The sequence below is a fragment of the Thamnophis sirtalis genome, unplaced genomic scaffold (assembly GCF_051295495.1).
Source record: "Thamnophis sirtalis isolate CommonGarterSnake01/CBP01778 unplaced genomic scaffold, rThaSir2_p1.2 scaffold_3, whole genome shotgun sequence".
Classification (NCBI taxonomy): Eukaryota; Metazoa; Chordata; class Lepidosauria; order Squamata; family Natricidae; genus Thamnophis; species Thamnophis sirtalis.
Genome location: NW_028261383.1, coordinates 48,597,153 through 48,615,092, shown reverse-complemented (window position 1 = coordinate 48,615,092; position 17,940 = coordinate 48,597,153). Strand labels below are relative to the sequence as shown.

General features: G+C 38.8%; 1 protein-coding gene across 12 annotated transcripts in view; it reads left to right on the top strand.

Annotated features, from left to right (window-relative positions):
• Positions 1-17,152, top strand: part of FOXP1 (forkhead box P1) — a 628,729-nt gene extending 611,577 nt beyond the window's left edge. For all 12 annotated transcript variants that reach the window (XM_014054824.2, XM_087708882.1, XM_087708881.1 and 9 more), the window contains 2 exons: positions 2,736-2,902; positions 11,910-17,152. In XM_014054824.2, coding sequence (XP_013910299.2) covers positions 2,736-2,902; positions 11,910-12,054 — 312 coding nt within the window. In that variant the 3' untranslated portion in view covers positions 12,055-17,152. The remainder of the gene's footprint in view (positions 1-2,735; positions 2,903-11,909) is intronic.
• The last annotated feature ends 788 nt before the right edge of the window (positions 17,153-17,940 follow it).

Here is a 17,940-nt window from a genome sequence, read left to right as displayed (position 1 = left end):
TTAGGGTACCTTTTAAGCCATCTTGTACTACCACTGGTGATTTCACTGTCTGTGGCAAAAGACAACAGATGTTTTGTTGAAATTATACAGGCAACAACTATTTGGCTGATATATGATAGGAAATTAGCATTCATCACCAATTGGCAGCCACTTGGGAATCCAATAATATCAATAACGCCAAGTTTCATTTTAGCATCTCTGTTCAAAGCGCTACTGCAAGCACAGCTAATTAAGCAAGCAGGCTCTCTTGTTTCATTGGTGAGCAATTCAATACACAGTTACTTTACTTGAAAGTCTAACCAACAGTATCATTCAAAGCCAAGGAAAATGTCCTTTGATGATTTCCCTTACTTCTTGCCCTACTTGTGACATAATGCATTTCCTATATGGGTTTCCTAATAGCACAATTTCTTTGCGAAGCCCCTCCTTCTACTTTTCCACAGATTCTTTTACCAGGAGCAATTCAATAGTGAGTTGAAGGGAGTAGCAGCTATAGTGATACAGGTAGTCCTCAACTTATGACCATTTGACCATATTTATAGCAATAGCAGTTAGACTTATATACTGCTTCATAGGGCTTTCAGCCCTCTCTAAGCGGTTTACAGAGTCAGCATATTGCCCCCACAGTCTGGGTCCTCATTTCACCCACCTCGGAAGGATGGAAGGCTGAGTCAACCTTGAGCCGGTGAGATTTGAACCGCTGAACTGCAGATAACAGTCAACTGAAGTGGCCTGCAGTACTGCACCCTAACCACTGCGCCACCTCGGCTCTTTAAAGTTACAACAGCACTGGCAAAATTGGCTAAGTGGCTCTCAAAGTTAACAGCCATTGCAACATTCCTGTGTCATGTGATCAAAATTCACACACTTGGCAACCAAGATGTATTTACTATGGTAGCGGTCCTCCAGGGTCCTGTGATCGTCATTTGCAATTTTCACAGGGAGCTTCCAATAAGCGAAATAATTCAATTGGGGAAATCAAGATTTACTTAACAGCTGTGTGATTCACTAAAATCTGCAGTGATGCATCTAATGACAATGGCAAAAAAAAAAGATTGCAAAAGTGGGTGCAAGTTGCTTAAGGACTGCATCTCTTAGTGACAGATGTTCTTTCCCAATTGTGGTTGTAAGTTGAGGAAATTACATAAACTACATATTAAACTATAGCCACATCCTTGCATAACACTGTGTCAAAGAAATATGTGTCTCCATTCCATTTTCAAAAGCTAACAGAAGGGAGGGACATGATGATTGCAGAGATCAGCTCATAGAAAAAACCTTCTCCATATCCAATAAACAGGTTTCTATAAATGGAGACTTTTTGGTAGGGTCTCCAATACAACTCTTGACATCGCAACAGGCTCTCAGTGTGAGGAGGATATCCTTCATTGAGCCCCACTACAAGGTGGTTGAAAATAATTAATAACTGGGGCTAAGCTATTTCTGCATTTTGTTGCTTCTGAAGCTTCTTCAAGATGACTACATTTCAGCCTTGGTTTTGATTCCTCCTCCACTTAAAATAATTTTTTAGAAAGCCTTTGGATATGAAGCATTATTGTGAAAGTTAAGAAATACCTAAATAAACTAGACTAAACTACATTCCTAGAAAATGCTAAAGGTTTGTGTTTAGTTTTAGGTTACAATCAGAGGTGGGTTGCTCCCGGTTTGGCTGAACCAGTAGTGGCGGCAGCGGCGGCAGGCTCCGCCCACCTGCCCGGACGCATTGCACGCACACGCACGAGCCAATAGTAAACCGGTTAGCAACCCCTCACTGGTTAGCATGGTACATAAAAGTAACTGCTGTGGTTTTTACCAGGGCTTAGGCCTTGCTGATTGTGGATTAATACATTAGGATGTTGAAAGGTGTATCGCCATGCATTGCTTTTAACAATGGCTTGGCTGTTTATCTGTACCGGACAAGAATGGTTTTCTGCTTACAATTGTCAGTATCACCAAGAGCATAAGAATACATGTAAGCAACAAAAAAAAATAGATATTGCTGGGAAGAAGAAATGAATGCCTTATTTAAGTTTTGTTGCTTGATCTTTGAGCAACAAATCAGTAAATGCAAAGTCCAGAATAAATGGAGATAATTTGTATCACAAGAACACTGTTTGCTGATAAATACTCCAGGGTTGTACAAGGAACTTGCTAGACTACAGCTAAGCCAGTCTTATATTAAATACATAGATTTCTACTTTTCCAGGAGTTTTGCAAATATCAAATATATTTGCTTTACTGCCTATGTGGTTTTTTCCCCTTTTTGCTGGGGGAGGGGGGGCTCATTGAAAATTAGTATTTACATTAAGAGGAAAATGGTACTTTCCTCTTGAGGCAAAACCCAGCTTGGTGGAGAAAACTAACATCAGGACAGTGTTGCAAGGTATGTGACTATATACCTTCTTGAAAGTTTAAGACCATGCAAAGCTAAGTTAACTGTTTATTGTATTATGGGGTTTTTCCCCTCTTAAAGTTCCATTTGAATTGTTTCCTGTACAATATGTGATTGGTTTTGGTGATAGAGATGAAATTACTTTTAGATAAAAATTGGAGATGAATGAACTTTTAGCTATGCCAGTGGTGAAATTAATAATACAGAGGTTGTGATTTTTATCCTTTGCATTTAATGAAAAAGAAAATGAAAGTAATGTAACTTGGATGTGATGGGTGGTATATGTACAGATATGTGCTTGTTTCAATGCTTCTGTCTTGTTTCCCTCCACCCTCTTTTATAGGCTTCAATAGCTGAAAACAATATATCTCTATACACTACTGCTTCCATGGGAAACCCCACTCTGGGCAGTTTAGCCAATGCAATGCGGGAAGATCTTAATGGTGCAATGGAGCATGCGAACAGCAATGGGAGCGACAGCAGTCCAGGCCGTTCCCCTATGCAAGCAATGTAAGTAGAGAGAGAGAGTGGGTGTATGGTGTTTCTTCTCCTAACTCTGCCCTCACCCCACCGCAGCTAAATTAAAATTTCTGGACTGTAGAAAAGTTCAAACATTTATTAGATCATGAAGTAAAACAAGGATAAATAAACCTTAATTTATATGTTTGTGTAGTACCCATGAGCTTCAACAGCATTTTAAAAATGTCCAACAGTATATATCACTTATGAAGTATAATAGTAACGCCGCCAAAGCAGCTACTTAGAATATATAGACCTTCACATTTTGCCTTTTTGTCCTTTGCTCCCAATCCCACAGGATTACAAAAAATTACCCAAGTAGGTTTCTTTTTAAAAGGGAATGGAAGCGAAAAGGTCTTATAATGTCTGTAATGTTCTTCAGTTCCAGTCATTTAACATGAAGTTCCATTACTGACTGTCAGATCCAAAACCAAGAATGACATGTGGTGAATTTTCCAAGCTGAGTTCCTTATAGCTTCACATACATAGACAAAATCTTGCCAGATTGAGCACTCTACTCTCTGTATCTGCAATGTACTCTGGTAACAATTAAGGAGTGGCTGTCTTCACCCTCTTTTTCTCACATGTGTTATCTAGACTGAGTTACTCCTTTGGACTCCCCCCCTCCCTTTTAGGAATCTATCTCCTTACTACATTCCCTCATGGGGGCCTTTAGTAGCTATAATGAGTTTCCTTGGTAAGAGAATATTTTATTTTGAGTATAGAAAATGTTAGGGACGAACCATAAAAATGTCTTGTCACCATGTTTTATATATCTTTTTTTCTGTGGCATCTCCTCAAATTCAGACAGCATTTCAATTAAGTGCCTTGGGGAGGGGGGTGTCTTTTATCTACATAGAATAAACATACAGACTCTCACAATAGTCAACAGTGTGTTTCTCCTTAAATGCTTACTCTGCTTCACAAACATTTGGGTGCTCTTTACCAAAGCCCTCTTGTGCATCAGTTCAAGCTACAAAGAGATGAAGAGGAAAGAAGGACTAGGGGAGACATGATAGAAGTGTTCCGATATCTCAGGGGCTGCCACAAAGAAGAGGGAGTCTAATTATCTCCAAAGCACCTGAGGGCAGGACAAAAAGCAATGGGTGGAAACTAATCAAAGAGAGAAGCAACTTACAACTGGGGGGAAATTCCTGACAGTTAGAACAATTAATCAGTGGAACATCTTGCCTCTAGAAGTTGTGAACGCCCCAACACTAGAAGTTTTTAAGAAGATGTTGGATAGCCATTTGTCTGAAACGGTGTAGGGTTTCCTGCCTAGGCAGGTGGTTGAACTAGAAGACCTCCAAGGTCCCTTCCCACTCTGCCATTGTATTGTATTAAATTCCACATACTGCTGGTAATGTATAGTAGTGTTCTGTCATAACTTCAAACACTTTTTAAGATTCAGGTCATTAAATTCCATGAATTGGAATTTATCTAAAGGGAAAATCTGTAGCAGTATGTGGAATATACAGTAGCGAATACAAGTCTAAGGAGTATTCAGACGAAGTGGTGGTTTTAATAGCTAGCAAACCACAACAGCAAACCATGATAAGTCATTAAACCTATCTAGCATTTTAGATAACATCACTACCTCCTGATTACGCTTTTTGATTATGCAATTCATATTATCATATAACAAGTCACAGTATACGAGATATGATTGTACGGGTATTCATATTTCTCTATCATACTTAATGGAAAGCATTAAACCTGTCTTTAAGCCAATCATGAATTCATGTGTCAAGTTTTGGTTGACATTGTCTTTTTATAACAGAATTGAAAGGTGATTTGTAACAGAATTAAAAAGTGTCGTAGCACCCCCATTGTCACATGATCAAAATTCAGCCACTTAGCAACTGTGGCTGTATTTATGACAGTTACAGTGATTGCCATTTGGAATTTTTCCCACTGTGTTTCCTGCAAGTAAAGTCAATGGGGAAAGCCAGATTAGCTTAATGACCATGACAAAAAAAGCTCATAAGATTGGGTTCTACTCATCTAATGACTGCCTTACGTAGCAACAGATATTCCAATCCCACCTGTGGTTGTAAGTCAAGGACTACCTATATGTTCCTTATTGAATGCATACCATAGGTCAGTCAATGCACCAAGTAGTTTCTTGCAGTGGGATCTCAAAATAAAGCTAATTGGGGACCTACCATGTGTCCTTGGCTGATTTCTGGGACATAAGTAGGAACTTGGAATGTATTTTTGTCAGTAATGTTGCCAATTTAATCAGTTTGGTTTTTTTCAAAATTGAATTCAATTTAAACAATGACTTCAGTAATAGAAAATATACTACTGTAAGCTCATAAGATTTTGTAGTGAATTTCCAAAAACATGTGGCTGAGAACAGTAATACGTGGTACTGCTTTTATGGCAAAAGTACACTTGTCTTTAAACTTTTCCTTCCAAAATGCATGCCACAACATGTGCAGAAAAAATCACCACTAGAAAAATGGGGAAATTGGCATGCATCAGGTTCTTTCAACCAAAAGCACCTACAGTAGTTCCACAGCTTAGGAGCTTTATAATAGTAGGATGCAAATCATTCAAAATTTGAATAGATTCAAATTTAAAATGCCCCATTTCAGATTGGAAACCACTGTGTTATCCACAAAACAGGGCATTTTGATAATTGAAACATTGCAAATTGTTGAAATAAACTATTTCCAGTGTTTCAAATTTGAAATACGACATTTGAAATTCAGTATAGCAGTAGCAATAGCACTTAGACTTATATACTGCATCACAGTGCTTTATAACCCTCTCTAAGTGGTTTACAGAGTCAGCATAAATGCCCCCAACAATCTGGATCCTCATTTTAGACCTCGAAGTATGGAAGGCTGAGTCAACCTTGAGCCAGTGACAATCAAACTGCTGAACTGCAGGCAGTTGGCATGCAGCAGAACTACATTGAAATACTCTGATAACTTTTATTTGCCTTGATTTATTAAATGATCAACATAAATTTAATTCTCTAAAGATAGCAAAGTTCTGCTTCATTAGGTTTAAGCTTCTCCCACAACAGTTTTTATTGCCAATAGTTTTTATTGTTAGGAAATAGTTTTGTGTTGTTTGTTTTATTGTATGTACATTTATTGGTCAGTGACCGAAATAAAGTTTCTGTTTATCTGTCTCATGCCAGCAAAACAATTTTTGGCAAGACTTTGGAATTACATTTCAGTCAGTTGCCAGCCCTATTTTGTTCCTTTTAATAGGGCTTTGATTAGCTGTAGTGAATGAACTGTATCTTAAAAGTTCTAAATCAAAAGGTAGGAAAAATTAACCTGAAGCTAGTCTAATTATTAATTGTGAAGATAATTAGCATTTAATTATTTATAATATGTTTCCTACCTGCAAAACTTTTTGGGCAGGGGGTTGAGGAGAAAAAAAATATCTAAGATTCTTGTTACTTTGATATTTCAGCATTTTAAATAAGTGTTCGTTTTGCTTTGAGAAAAAAGCTTTAAAGAAGGCGATACTCACTTTTGATAATTAATTTTAACATTGTCTTTTACCTTCAAAACATTGGAAGAGATTTAGGCTTTGTAGAGATTATTTGTGCAGTATTAATTAGCATTCCCTAAGTAGCCTTACATGACATCATTTTAGCTCTGCTTGAATGTTTTCTCTTTAGGCATTTTCAGTCGCAAATATTTTTGTTCTTCCCATGCCAAGAATACAATACTGGTAGAAATGCTAGGTTGTTGGAATTGTTCAGAAGTAAAGGCATTTTATTTCCCAGAAATACTCCATATTTCGCTGTCTGCCTTGTGCTTGGCACTTATTTGCGAGGGCCCATGATAGCATTTCTTTCAACAGTTAGACAGTTTGTATTTCTGGATAGATAACTATAATATTCCAGTGTTCAATGCAGGCTGTTGTTATTTGCTGTTTCTACTTTCAGATTTATGTTTAGCACCTTTTACAGTGATATTCTTATTTTCCTTAATGGAATACTCTTCCCCTAAATTAAATTGTTTTTAACTGTTGGGTGCAATGAAACAAATCAGTCATTTTTCACAAACTTTGCCTGTTAACATAACTATTCAAAAAGCCAAAACTACAGCAGAAATCTTACTGTCACTCAGCCCTGAAGTCAGTCAGTTAGTCAGTCCTAGAATGAATTTTCCCTTTTATATATATAGGAACCAGTGGTGAAATGTAAACGTTTTTGCCACCGGTTCTCTGGGCGTGGCCAACTTTTTTTATTTCTTAAAGCATTTTTTACTACCCATTCACCGAACCGGTAGTAAAAAATGTGTTAAGAAGTGGAAAAAAAAGATTCAGCTGTGCCGTGTGATCATGGGAATCTTCCCCCCCCCCCACACACACACACACTTTTTAAAGCATTTTTTTTACTACCGGTTCAAGCGAATAGGTGGGAAAAAATGTTTTAAAAAGTGGAGGAAAAAAAGGTTCCAACAATCGCATGGCACAGCTGATTGTCATGGAACCTCCCCCCCCCCCTTTTAAAAGCATTTCCCCCCCGCTGGTTTGGGCGATAGGCAGGAAAAAAATGCTTTAAAAAGCAAAAAAAAACAGCTTCCGACGATTGGGCGGCTCACAGCTGAGCCGCGAGATCCTCGGAACCTTTTTTTTAACTAGCGGTTTGCAGAACCAACGACATATCGTCCATACTGGTTCTCACAAACTGGTGCGAACCGGTAGCATTTTACCCCTGATAGGAACAGTGATCATAAGCACGCAATCCATGAGGACTCAGCCATAGGTGTCAATGCAAGTAAAAAGTAAGGTCAGAGTGAGGGCTTAGAAGCCCAAAATGTTTTAAACAACATCGGGACAGATAGGTTTCATCCTGGGGCCTTCCCTGGTCTTACTTGAGCACTGTCAATTGGATCTCTTGTCACTGTCATTGATGCCCACATAAGCAGATTTTCTATAATTTGATTAGGGCATCCTCAGGGGTCCATGTAGAATTCTGAAAGTATGCCTCCCAGATTCCCATAGATGGAACATTGCTTTGGGAGTTTGATGCAATATGCCAAAATGAGACTGAATCATTGGATTTGACTACTTTAATAAATTTTATTTTATTTTATTTTATTATATTTATATGCCGCCCTTTTCCCCCGAAGGGGACTCAGGGCGGCTCACAATTCAAATCAGGGAAGGGGGGTACAGACAGAGAATGAAAAACGAAACATAACAATACATAATTTAAAAACACACAACAGTCATACCATTCGAGACGGGGGCAACAGGTCTTTAGCCCCAGGCCTGTCGGAACAGCCAGGTTTTTAAGGGCTTTGTGGAAGGCCTGGAGGGTGGTGAGGGTTCGAATCTCCACGGGGAGTTCGTTCCAGAGGGTCGGAGCAGCCACAGAGAAGGCTCTCCTCCGGGTAGTCGCCAGTCGGCACTGGCTGGCGGATGGAATTCGGAGGAGGCCTAATCTGTGGGATCTAATCGGTCTAGTGGAGGTGATTGGCAGCAGGCGGTCTCTCAAGTACCCAGGTCCAATACCATGAAGGGCTTTATAAGTGACGACTAGCGCCTTGAAGCATATCCGGAGACCAATAGGCAGCCAGTGCAGCTCATGTCCAGTTTTTTTCCATGATTTCCTTTTTATTGTGTGTCAGCAATTGTTTGGCAGCGAGAGCTTTTTTTAGCATTAGTACAATCCTTCTGGAACCATGGTTTAGAGGGTTATTTGTTGTTACTAGAAGGGTTTGTTGTTACTACAAGTTAGATGCTAATGGAGCTCTTGGGTCAGGATATTAAAGTTCTCCAAGAGTGCATTAGGAGACTTATTTGATGCCAGGCACCATTTAAAATGTGGAGGTTTTACCTTAAAGGTTGTTTGAGCTAGGAGGAGATCTGCAAAGTTTATTTTCTGATCTTTTGAGCAACAACTGAGGATGAATCCCTTATCTTCAAGGTTGTGAGTATGAAAAAGCTTTCTAAGAATTTACCTCAACAGTTCTCACAGAGAATAACTTAAAAAATAATATAGAAAGCCACTGAGAAAGCAATATTTTTATAATATAAGGGTACTATAGAATTTTTAAAAGTGCTAAAAATTGTTTGCCTAATTAACAATAGTGCCCCATCCCTTGGTTTCCTATTTTCTAAATATCATCACATCTTTCTTTTAGCAGAGAAAAGAGTTCAGTGAAACAACCCAGAAGGATATAGAGAATTAAACATATGTTATGTATCAGCTAATACAACTGCTTTGGTTACTAATTTTTTATAACAAAAGATTATTCCTGCATGCCAGTAGTAAACATTAAGGATTCATGCCTTTTCATGCTTATAAACATAAGGGTTTCATGCTTTTCATGTCCCATAAAAAGAGACAGCGAAGTAACACTCCTCAGTGCTCTATAAGTTGTTTTTTCACTGTATAGCTACACTTTCTGTATCAATACCGTCACCCTGGAGTTCAATTCAAATATAATTCAAGTGATTATACTGAGAGAATTATTTGAAAAAGATTCTGCCTTGGTAGGAGTCAGTGTGCATCTGGAATCTTTCAAAACAATCATCTATAAATGATAGAAACACTGAAATGCACAAATCAAAACAGTAGTGCTAAGACATGACCCCGTTCACTCTCATTTTACAATTACAATACAATACTATCCCAGGGAGAAGCTGATTTTTGACCTCTAGATGTGGCTTTCTCTTGGTCATAAAAAAATTGTTTAGGGAGAGACTCTTCATTTCCTCTCAGAATGTGTAACTATTGCCAACCTCTTGGAAAGGAAACTTCATACAATATTATTTTCTTTAACTTAATATAGTTTGTTTTGATTGACTAAAATATCTAATGGTGCAGGTAATGGCTATTTACAAAACAAAAGAAATTTGGGGTTTTTTGGGGGGTGGTCACCAGAGGTGGGTTGCTGCCAGTTTGGCCCGGATTGGGCGAACCAGTAGTAGCGGCGCCGGGAGGCTCTGCCCACCCGCCCAGACACTTCTGCGCATTCACAGAAGCACCGCCCGGGAGCACATCCGAACTGGTAGTAGAAAAATTGGCAACCCACCTCTGGGGGTTACATTATAATTATTTACATGGCATTGCAAATAAAACCAAGTCTCCTTTCATAAAGTCTTACTGGCAGGGACATTTTTACATATCACCCCCCCTCCCCAAACAATAAAACAAGGGGAAGGTAATTTGTATTTGTAAAGGGGTTTGTTATGAATATGATTTACGGACAACATTTTTCAAATGTTATCATGCCCATTTTGTATAATCAACCCTTGATCCCTTGTGGGTTATTCATACGCTATTCTGTAATGAGAAATTTGGCAGATCTCATCTCCTTAGTGCATCCTTAGTGCCCACCGTGAGCTGAGGATCATGTTCTGCCTTGTTTACAGCTGACAGCGTTATTATTCTCATTAGGACTTTGCTTTCATATCATATTGTTGTGTTGAGCGAGCCTTTTCCTCTCCGTTTGTGTTTCCTGGCAGGGCTTTTCTTTCCTTATTGACAGTTTGTAAAAATATGCATTAATTTGGAGTTTAAAGCATGTATCATGGTGTCTCTTTGCTGTGTTTGCTTGAAGTTGATTAATGATAGACCCTCACTTGGGGTCGTCCTCTGGAGACTTCCCTCACAGGTTATGCATGTTAACTAGAAAAGCAGAACACACAGTAAACCGATGATTAGCCCAGCCTCCAGAAGCTCAGCAAGCTGATAAACCATGGGTTTCCTTTACAGATGCTTATTTCATTTATTTATCTGAAGATTGTATTAATCAAGCTAATGTGTCACTTGAGAACATTTTCTCTGAATCCCAAGAAGAAACCTTGAGCTATAGCGCTTGCTGTTTTCTCTCTTTTGAAGCCCAAGTATTCTTACACATGCGAAGTGTTCCATTGTTTGCAGCCGGGCTAAGTTTCAGGAGTGTGAATTGTACATATGACAAATGAGAGGGGTGGGTGGAAATAAACTGCATTCTACAACTGAACTGGGGACACTTCTTGGATGAGAAGTAAAACGTTTTTACGCAGGTGGGGGGGGGGCAAGAAAGTCCAGTTGCCTTTTGAAAAGCATCTTTGGGACAACCATGACCTGGATGATTGAGAATCTCCATAGATATAAGTATAAGTATAATCTTTATTGTCATTGTATTTAAATACAATGAAATTGGTTTCTATATTCTACAACAACTACAAGGACGGATTTCAAAGTAATTTAGAAAGGTTTACTCTTTTTATTGTTCTCTTTGAATGAATACCTTTATCACTCTGCTGGAGAGACTGTATTTCTAAGTTCTCAAACATATCTAAAAGACAGAATCTTAATTCACTAAGATCATAGGTTTCTCACCAGGTGGCAGCACCTTGCTGACCGTTCCTGACTGATGACCTAAGCAGAGTCAGGCCTGGTTAGCATTTGGATCAGACACATTTTCAGAACACCAAGGATGTATTGGGAATTTAAAAGAAAACATGAAGCTAGTATAGCTCTTCTCTATTGTTGGGGGGGCGGGAGCCTCCACTAGTTTATGTCTATGACCACAATGGTGAACCTATGGCACGCATGCCGAAAGTAGCATGCAGAGCCATCTCTCCGGGCATGCCAGCCATTGCCTGTTGCTCTTCTAGGTTCCGGCCAGCTGGTCTTTGCGCATGCAGGAACACCGGAAACTGGAAGAGCAACTCTCCGGCATGTATGTGCACGCCAGGAAGCTGAGCTTCCGGTTTCCAGCATGCGCATGTGCAGCGGTCACCTGGGCTTTCAACTTCCGGCACTCCCCCGCACGCATGCGGTCCAGTTTCAGCACTCAGTACCGAAAAGGTTCTCCAACACTGGTCTATGAAATCACTAGAAATAATCCTTGAGTTTCCTAATACGGAGGTCAGTAGTTTTTTAGTATGCAAGGTTCAATATATTTGAATTGTTTTAACCTGTTTTTTTAACCTAAACAGTTTTTTTTTTTAAAAAAAAAGATGAATTGTTCATCCATCCTTTTTCTTTTTTGTGTATATGTTTGTGTGCTTTTTTTTACAGACACCCTGTGCATGTCAAAGAAGAGCCATTAGATCCAGATGAAAATGAAGGCCCACTCTCCTTAGTCACCACAGCCAATCACAGTCCGGAATTTGATCACGACAGAGATTATGAAGACGAACATGTAAATGAAGACATTGAATAAAAATGTCTGTGACTTTTCCTTCTGCAAATGAAGATCCTGGGGAGGGACCAAAAAAAAAACAACTCTTATCTTTCAGAATTAGCTGTGAAATCTCTCCCCGCCACTGTACAGTCTGGAAGATACACTCGGTCCATTCTGACAGCTATAAAATATGTTAACACTTAGTGCCATCAAGTATCCCATTTGGGAGTATTTTTGATTTTTCTACTTTTTGTTGAAAAACAAAGCAAAGGAATTTGTACTCTGTGCATTGGATGGACTTGTTTGGTACTCGGAATTCCTACTCACAGTCAACATCAGTGTTGTAAATGTGTTCCACTAATTCCCTTATCCACAACTTGGCAGCAGACTTTGGACTGCAGATCTTCCACTATGGGACACTGAAGACATGAAGCTGAGCATGTACACATCAATTGCAGATCAAGCCTTTACCCGGATTTTAAGGATTTCAGTGGACAATATATTTGCACAGTATCGCATGTTGATTATCACTGCCTTTACTTTTTTTTTTTTTGCTTCCATTTGGGATGGGGAAATCTTTTTGAGTGTGCGTGTGTGTGTGTGTGTATACTAAAGGGTTAAAAGAAGAAAAAACCCTCTTTTTTTAGTGTATAGCTTTAATTTTTTTTCCCTCCTAGTTCTCCTATACCTTTTTAAGTTCTGACCTCAGGCCTCAATTGGCCAGGGCCTTTTGAGGCTTAATGTTTTCTGTACTTTTGTGATGAATGTTAATAGGTGTGTTTATTATACAAAGCTGAATGTTCTTTGAATCGTTTGTAGTTCTTTTTCTGCCATCCATTCCAAATTTCCTTCAGATGCCATTATGTTTTCTTTAGCTATGGAAAACATTCCATTTTGGACTATATGCCCACCCACCCCCCCACACACACCCGACTCTGAAAAAGTTCTAAAATGCTGCTGTGACCTGTGCAAAGTTAAGAAAGGCAGTAATTCAAGAGTGAACTAACCAGCATCAAAGCCGTAGAATGTGGTTCTAAAGTCATTCCACAGAGTGTCTATGTTTGTGTGTGCATGTGTGTACATGCACATAAAACCATTGTTTGTGGGTTCCCACTCAACATCCCCCCCCCCCACCTTGTTGGTTTTTCCTTATTTGCAGCAGTTGTGAATATTTAGGGAGACATTGATAGCCCCTTCAGAAAGTGCACACCCTACAGATGTTGTCAAAAAGAAGTATAAATGTGTAAGGCTTTTGTGCGTTTAACTTTTGAAAATAAGTCCCTGGGCCAATCAAATCTTTCTGAAGTGTGTTAGCACGTGTACTATTACATTCTTATTTGCCCACATGCCTCATTGGACATTACTCGTGGTGGTTCTTCCAAGTTAAGTTGTTTGAGATTTAATTGGTGGCATCCATCAGTTTTAAGTTGTTGCATTCAATTCGTTGGGAAGGCAATAAGGCCCATTAGTTGTTAAGTGTTAGTAGTTTTGCCATTGCAGATAAGATCATTACACAATATCACACCAACCAGTATAAAAAACGAACAGTCTGATGAAATCTGTGGGTAAACCAGCTCTGATGCCAACAACAGTCTTCTTCAGAGCAAGAGTGGACAGACAGCTGCAGTTCCAATGTTGGTACCCCTTGATCACCAAACTCCTAGTGACTTCATTCTCTAACCACTTTTCAGTAATTCACTCATTTATGTCGGACTATAGCTTTTAATTTCAGAAGTCTTTCTGATCTTAATTTATATTCTACTTTGTACCCTTCTCCCCTAAAGTTACCAAAGATATTACACAAAGTAAATTATGTTCTCTGTTATATGCTTTATCTTATGAAAGCCAAATATCCTCTTATTGTTGATCAAAGGAGGTTAAAGAATTACGAAGCAAATGACAAAATAATGGGCTACAGCTAACCTGAGAAGGAAAACTGCTCCTTTATTAAAGTATAATTTAGAAGACCAAGTAGATGGCTGAACCAAAGTTTTTGCTGTTGTCGTTTTGATTTGTTTTTTTTTTCTTTACAGTGACCAAAAGTATTTCTGTAAAGAGAGAGCTTTTTAGGCTGAAGTTAGAGAATGAGACCTTGAGAAGGGCACCATTTGACATTGAGGATATAGGAGGAGAACTTATTTTGACGGGGGGGAAAACTAGAATGACTTGAATCGGAGAGAGTTTACACGAAATACAAAAGAGTGCTCATGACTGAAACTGAACCATACCACAGTTACTGAAGAAATTGTTGGTATGCTTTTGTTTGGGGTTTGACCTATTCACTTTTGCTAAAAGCCAATGCCAGGGCAATTTCTTTTTCACTTTGCTTACCTGGGGCCCAAATTTTGAGAATGACTGTGGTGATGGTTGTGTTGGTCTCTGCCCATCCCATTTCGTTTCAGGGTTTCATTTTTTTAAAAATATGGTAACATCCCTGTTCCTTTCCAAACATTGTTACCATCCAGGCCAATTTGGGGCGGGGTGGGGGGAGGCATTGCCATTAATTTCAAAATAGCAATTTGTTTTTAACTTTTTTTCCTCTTCTTTTTTTTCCATCAGAGAAATATGTAAAGCTTTTTTTTTTCTGACTTCTTTTTTTTTTAAAGGAGGGCAGTCTGTAAGTCATTTGAAATGTTCTGAAACACATCATATTCAGGCAGCTCTATAATGTGCAGGCCATAACCAGGAGGGACATAACAAAAATAAAAAACTGTCCCTTCGGTTCAAAACTCAGTGGTTTTGCTGGTTAGCTTGGTATTCAGAAAGGGGATAAAAATCTGGTAGATTAGTTCATTCTCAGCATGTGTAGCTAGACATGAGTAAAGATAACAGCATGAGAAACTGTTAGTACGCATACCTCAGTTCAAACTGTTAGGGAATGAGTAAAAAAAAAAACTACATTTCACTCAATTGCACTTAGTTGTATGTCTTGCATGCATAGACTAAAGACTGTAGCAAAATTTAAAAAAAAAGAAAGAAATGTTTTAAAAAACCTACCATACCTTGCAGGTATCACTGCCCTGCAGAAGAACCAAGAGGAGATCTCAGGCTTTACATCAAGCAAACTACACTATTTTTTACAAATTTCAGATTCTGTGTCCCTTTGGATCATAACAGTGGTTCCTCTGGGCTCGGGTTTATGATGTTGTACATATATAGCCCAATGTGTCTCTTGTGATCCTGTTTTGTCATTTGGTGGGTGGGGGTGGGTTGTCAAGGGAAAACAGGAAAAGGGGGGAAGACGTCCTCTTTTTTTAAATTAAAAAAAAAACATTCCTCCAAAGGAATTAATGCAGATGTTTGTCAAAACATCTTTTGCTTTTTGTGCAACTGCTTTATATTAACCATACTTTGACAAATACTTTGGGACGAGAAAAAAAACACCTACTGTATGTAACGGAATTGCGGAATATGCTGCACATGTATTTCATTTAGTTACCCTTGCTTTAAGACTGTGGGATGCCATTTGCTGACATGTGGGAGAAAAATCCCAATTTCTTTGTTTTTATTTGGTAATTTCCCCCCTCTCCCTCTTGGCTTCTGAACTGTAACATAGTAGGCAGGTTTTTTTCACCCCTCCCTCCGTCACAGATCAAATCATGTTTGTATACGTTTGTTTCAGAGATTTTGTTTTTTATTATTATTATTATTTTGTTCGTTTTGTTGTTCTCACGCTATTTGTTCTTTAAATCCTTTCTCCGCCTCTTGTTATCCCCATCTCTGCCTATTCGGGCGACCTTAAGGAAAAAGAAGAAGAAAAGAGAGTTTCAAAAGTTGTTTTTGTTTCCTGCTGCAGTAAATACTTTGCATGATGATTTTTCCAAGGTCACACTTTCAAAGCTTATCAGTAAAGTAGTGATTGATAATGGAAAAGTGTCAAAAATATTGAACTTTTGTATAAAATGAAATACTTTACAAGGTGCCAAGATGTAAAGACAGTTTGTTACATGGGTTCTGTTTTGGTTTTTCCTTTTCTCTCAGAAAAGCAAACGCGATAAATGAAGTACCACATATATCAGGTGAAACTGCTGTTAGGAATGAGTCAAAGCCTACCTTATCATCCCACAGCCCTTTCTGGGCTGGTTGGACTTTATTTCTTTGCCCTCCTGAGCCTGGCCAAGGCTGCCTTCATTAGGTGTGGGTCTCCTGCTGCAGCACAGGAGGCAGAAAGGGTTTCCTGACCAGGTGGATACCAAATAGGCAGCAGAATTGCAGACTCCTACTCTATTTGTCGATCTCCAGATGGCAGGGAAAAACCGACCCCAGTCAGTAGTAACCCTAGTCCTGTTGAATCCTCCTGAATATTTTTTTTTCACCTACAAGCAGGCATCCCATGTTCTATAAAGACTGTCCCTTCCTTGGATTAGAATAGCACAGTTCAAATGCTTCAAATTTACCCGGATTTCTGTTTTCTACCAAAAGTAGAAGAAAAGAGGAGGAAGAGAATCGAGGCTCATGCTTAAGGATTTTTGTGGGGAGGTGGGTGTTGAAAGGGGATGGAAATCTCCTTTAGGAGATTCCAACCATAATATCCATGATCAGGGGTAGGGGAAAAATGAATAAATCGTATTATTCTTCAAATAATACAGATCATTAGATATTTTTTATATATAAATATATATATATATCAAAGTTTTTAAACAAATAATTTTGAAGTATTGTAGTTTTCAGAATGCTGACAAGCTACATTCCTTATAACAGGGAGAATGTGTTTTAAACTCTTGCAGAGCTTTTGGTACATTTTTAGTTAACAGACTCGGATAAGAGTTTTTAGATGTTCCAGAAACAATTCCTCATTCTTAAGTCTTCAAAATTGCATTTGCTGATCTAGTCTACATTTTCCCACAAATCCAATGTAGGTAACAGACTATTTCCTTCCTATATAAGCCTTGATGAAAATGGTACAGTCAGACTGTTAGCATGGTGCTTCATGTGTATGTGCTGCCAGTAATGAGATTCTCCTTTTATTTTATTTTTAGGCATACAAAAAACTCATTCCTTACATCAACTGTAATTCCATCATTCCATGTCTGTTGATGCAGACAATAAAATGTTATGTAGTCAGTACTTATTACTGACATTATAGCATTCTCTAATGCAATAAAAGTGCTGGTTGTTCACACTGGTGATACATGTTGCCATGGGCTACGTGTTTTTGCTTCCCCCTTATATGCAGATACAGTAAGTCCACTTCACACAAGCCCGGCTCTACCTGTAGATTTTTATCAGCAGACACCCACCCTACAGATCAGAGTTGGTATTCAGCAGGTTCTGACCAGCTCTAGAGAACCAGTGGCAGAAATTTTAAGTAGTTCAGAGAACCAGTAAATACCACCTCTGACTGCCCTGCCCCCATCTATTCTCTGCATCCCAAGTCCCAGCTGATCAGGAAGAATTGGATTTTACAGTAACCTTCCCCTGGAGTTGGGAGGGAATGGAGATTTTACAGTATCCTTTCCCTGACACACCCACCAAGCCACGCCCACAGAACCAGTAATAAAAAAAATGAATCCCACCCCTGCTACAGATGTTCAGTCGTCACTTCCACACCAGTGACATAAGTTGCCTTCCAGGATCATCAACCTATCGCTGTTCAACACAGTAACCAGGACAGACATTCTCACTTTAACAACAACTGAGTCATTCTTCTGTAAAGTAACTACAAGGTGATAACCTTACAGAATTCATGGTGCTTACTAAATAGAAAGAAATGCAATAAATTGGTGTCTCATAAAGTATAGCCCTAGGACCCTGGGGGTCCACCAAGACCCTCTCCAGAGTTGCCCAAATCAAAATCATTTGCCTGCTTATATTGAAAAAGAATCATAGAATTAAAATCCCATCAAACGTTTATGAGAAGTAGTGGCACCAAATGGGCCAATTATAATAAGTTAAAATTAACCTATATAAATAATCCATACAAGC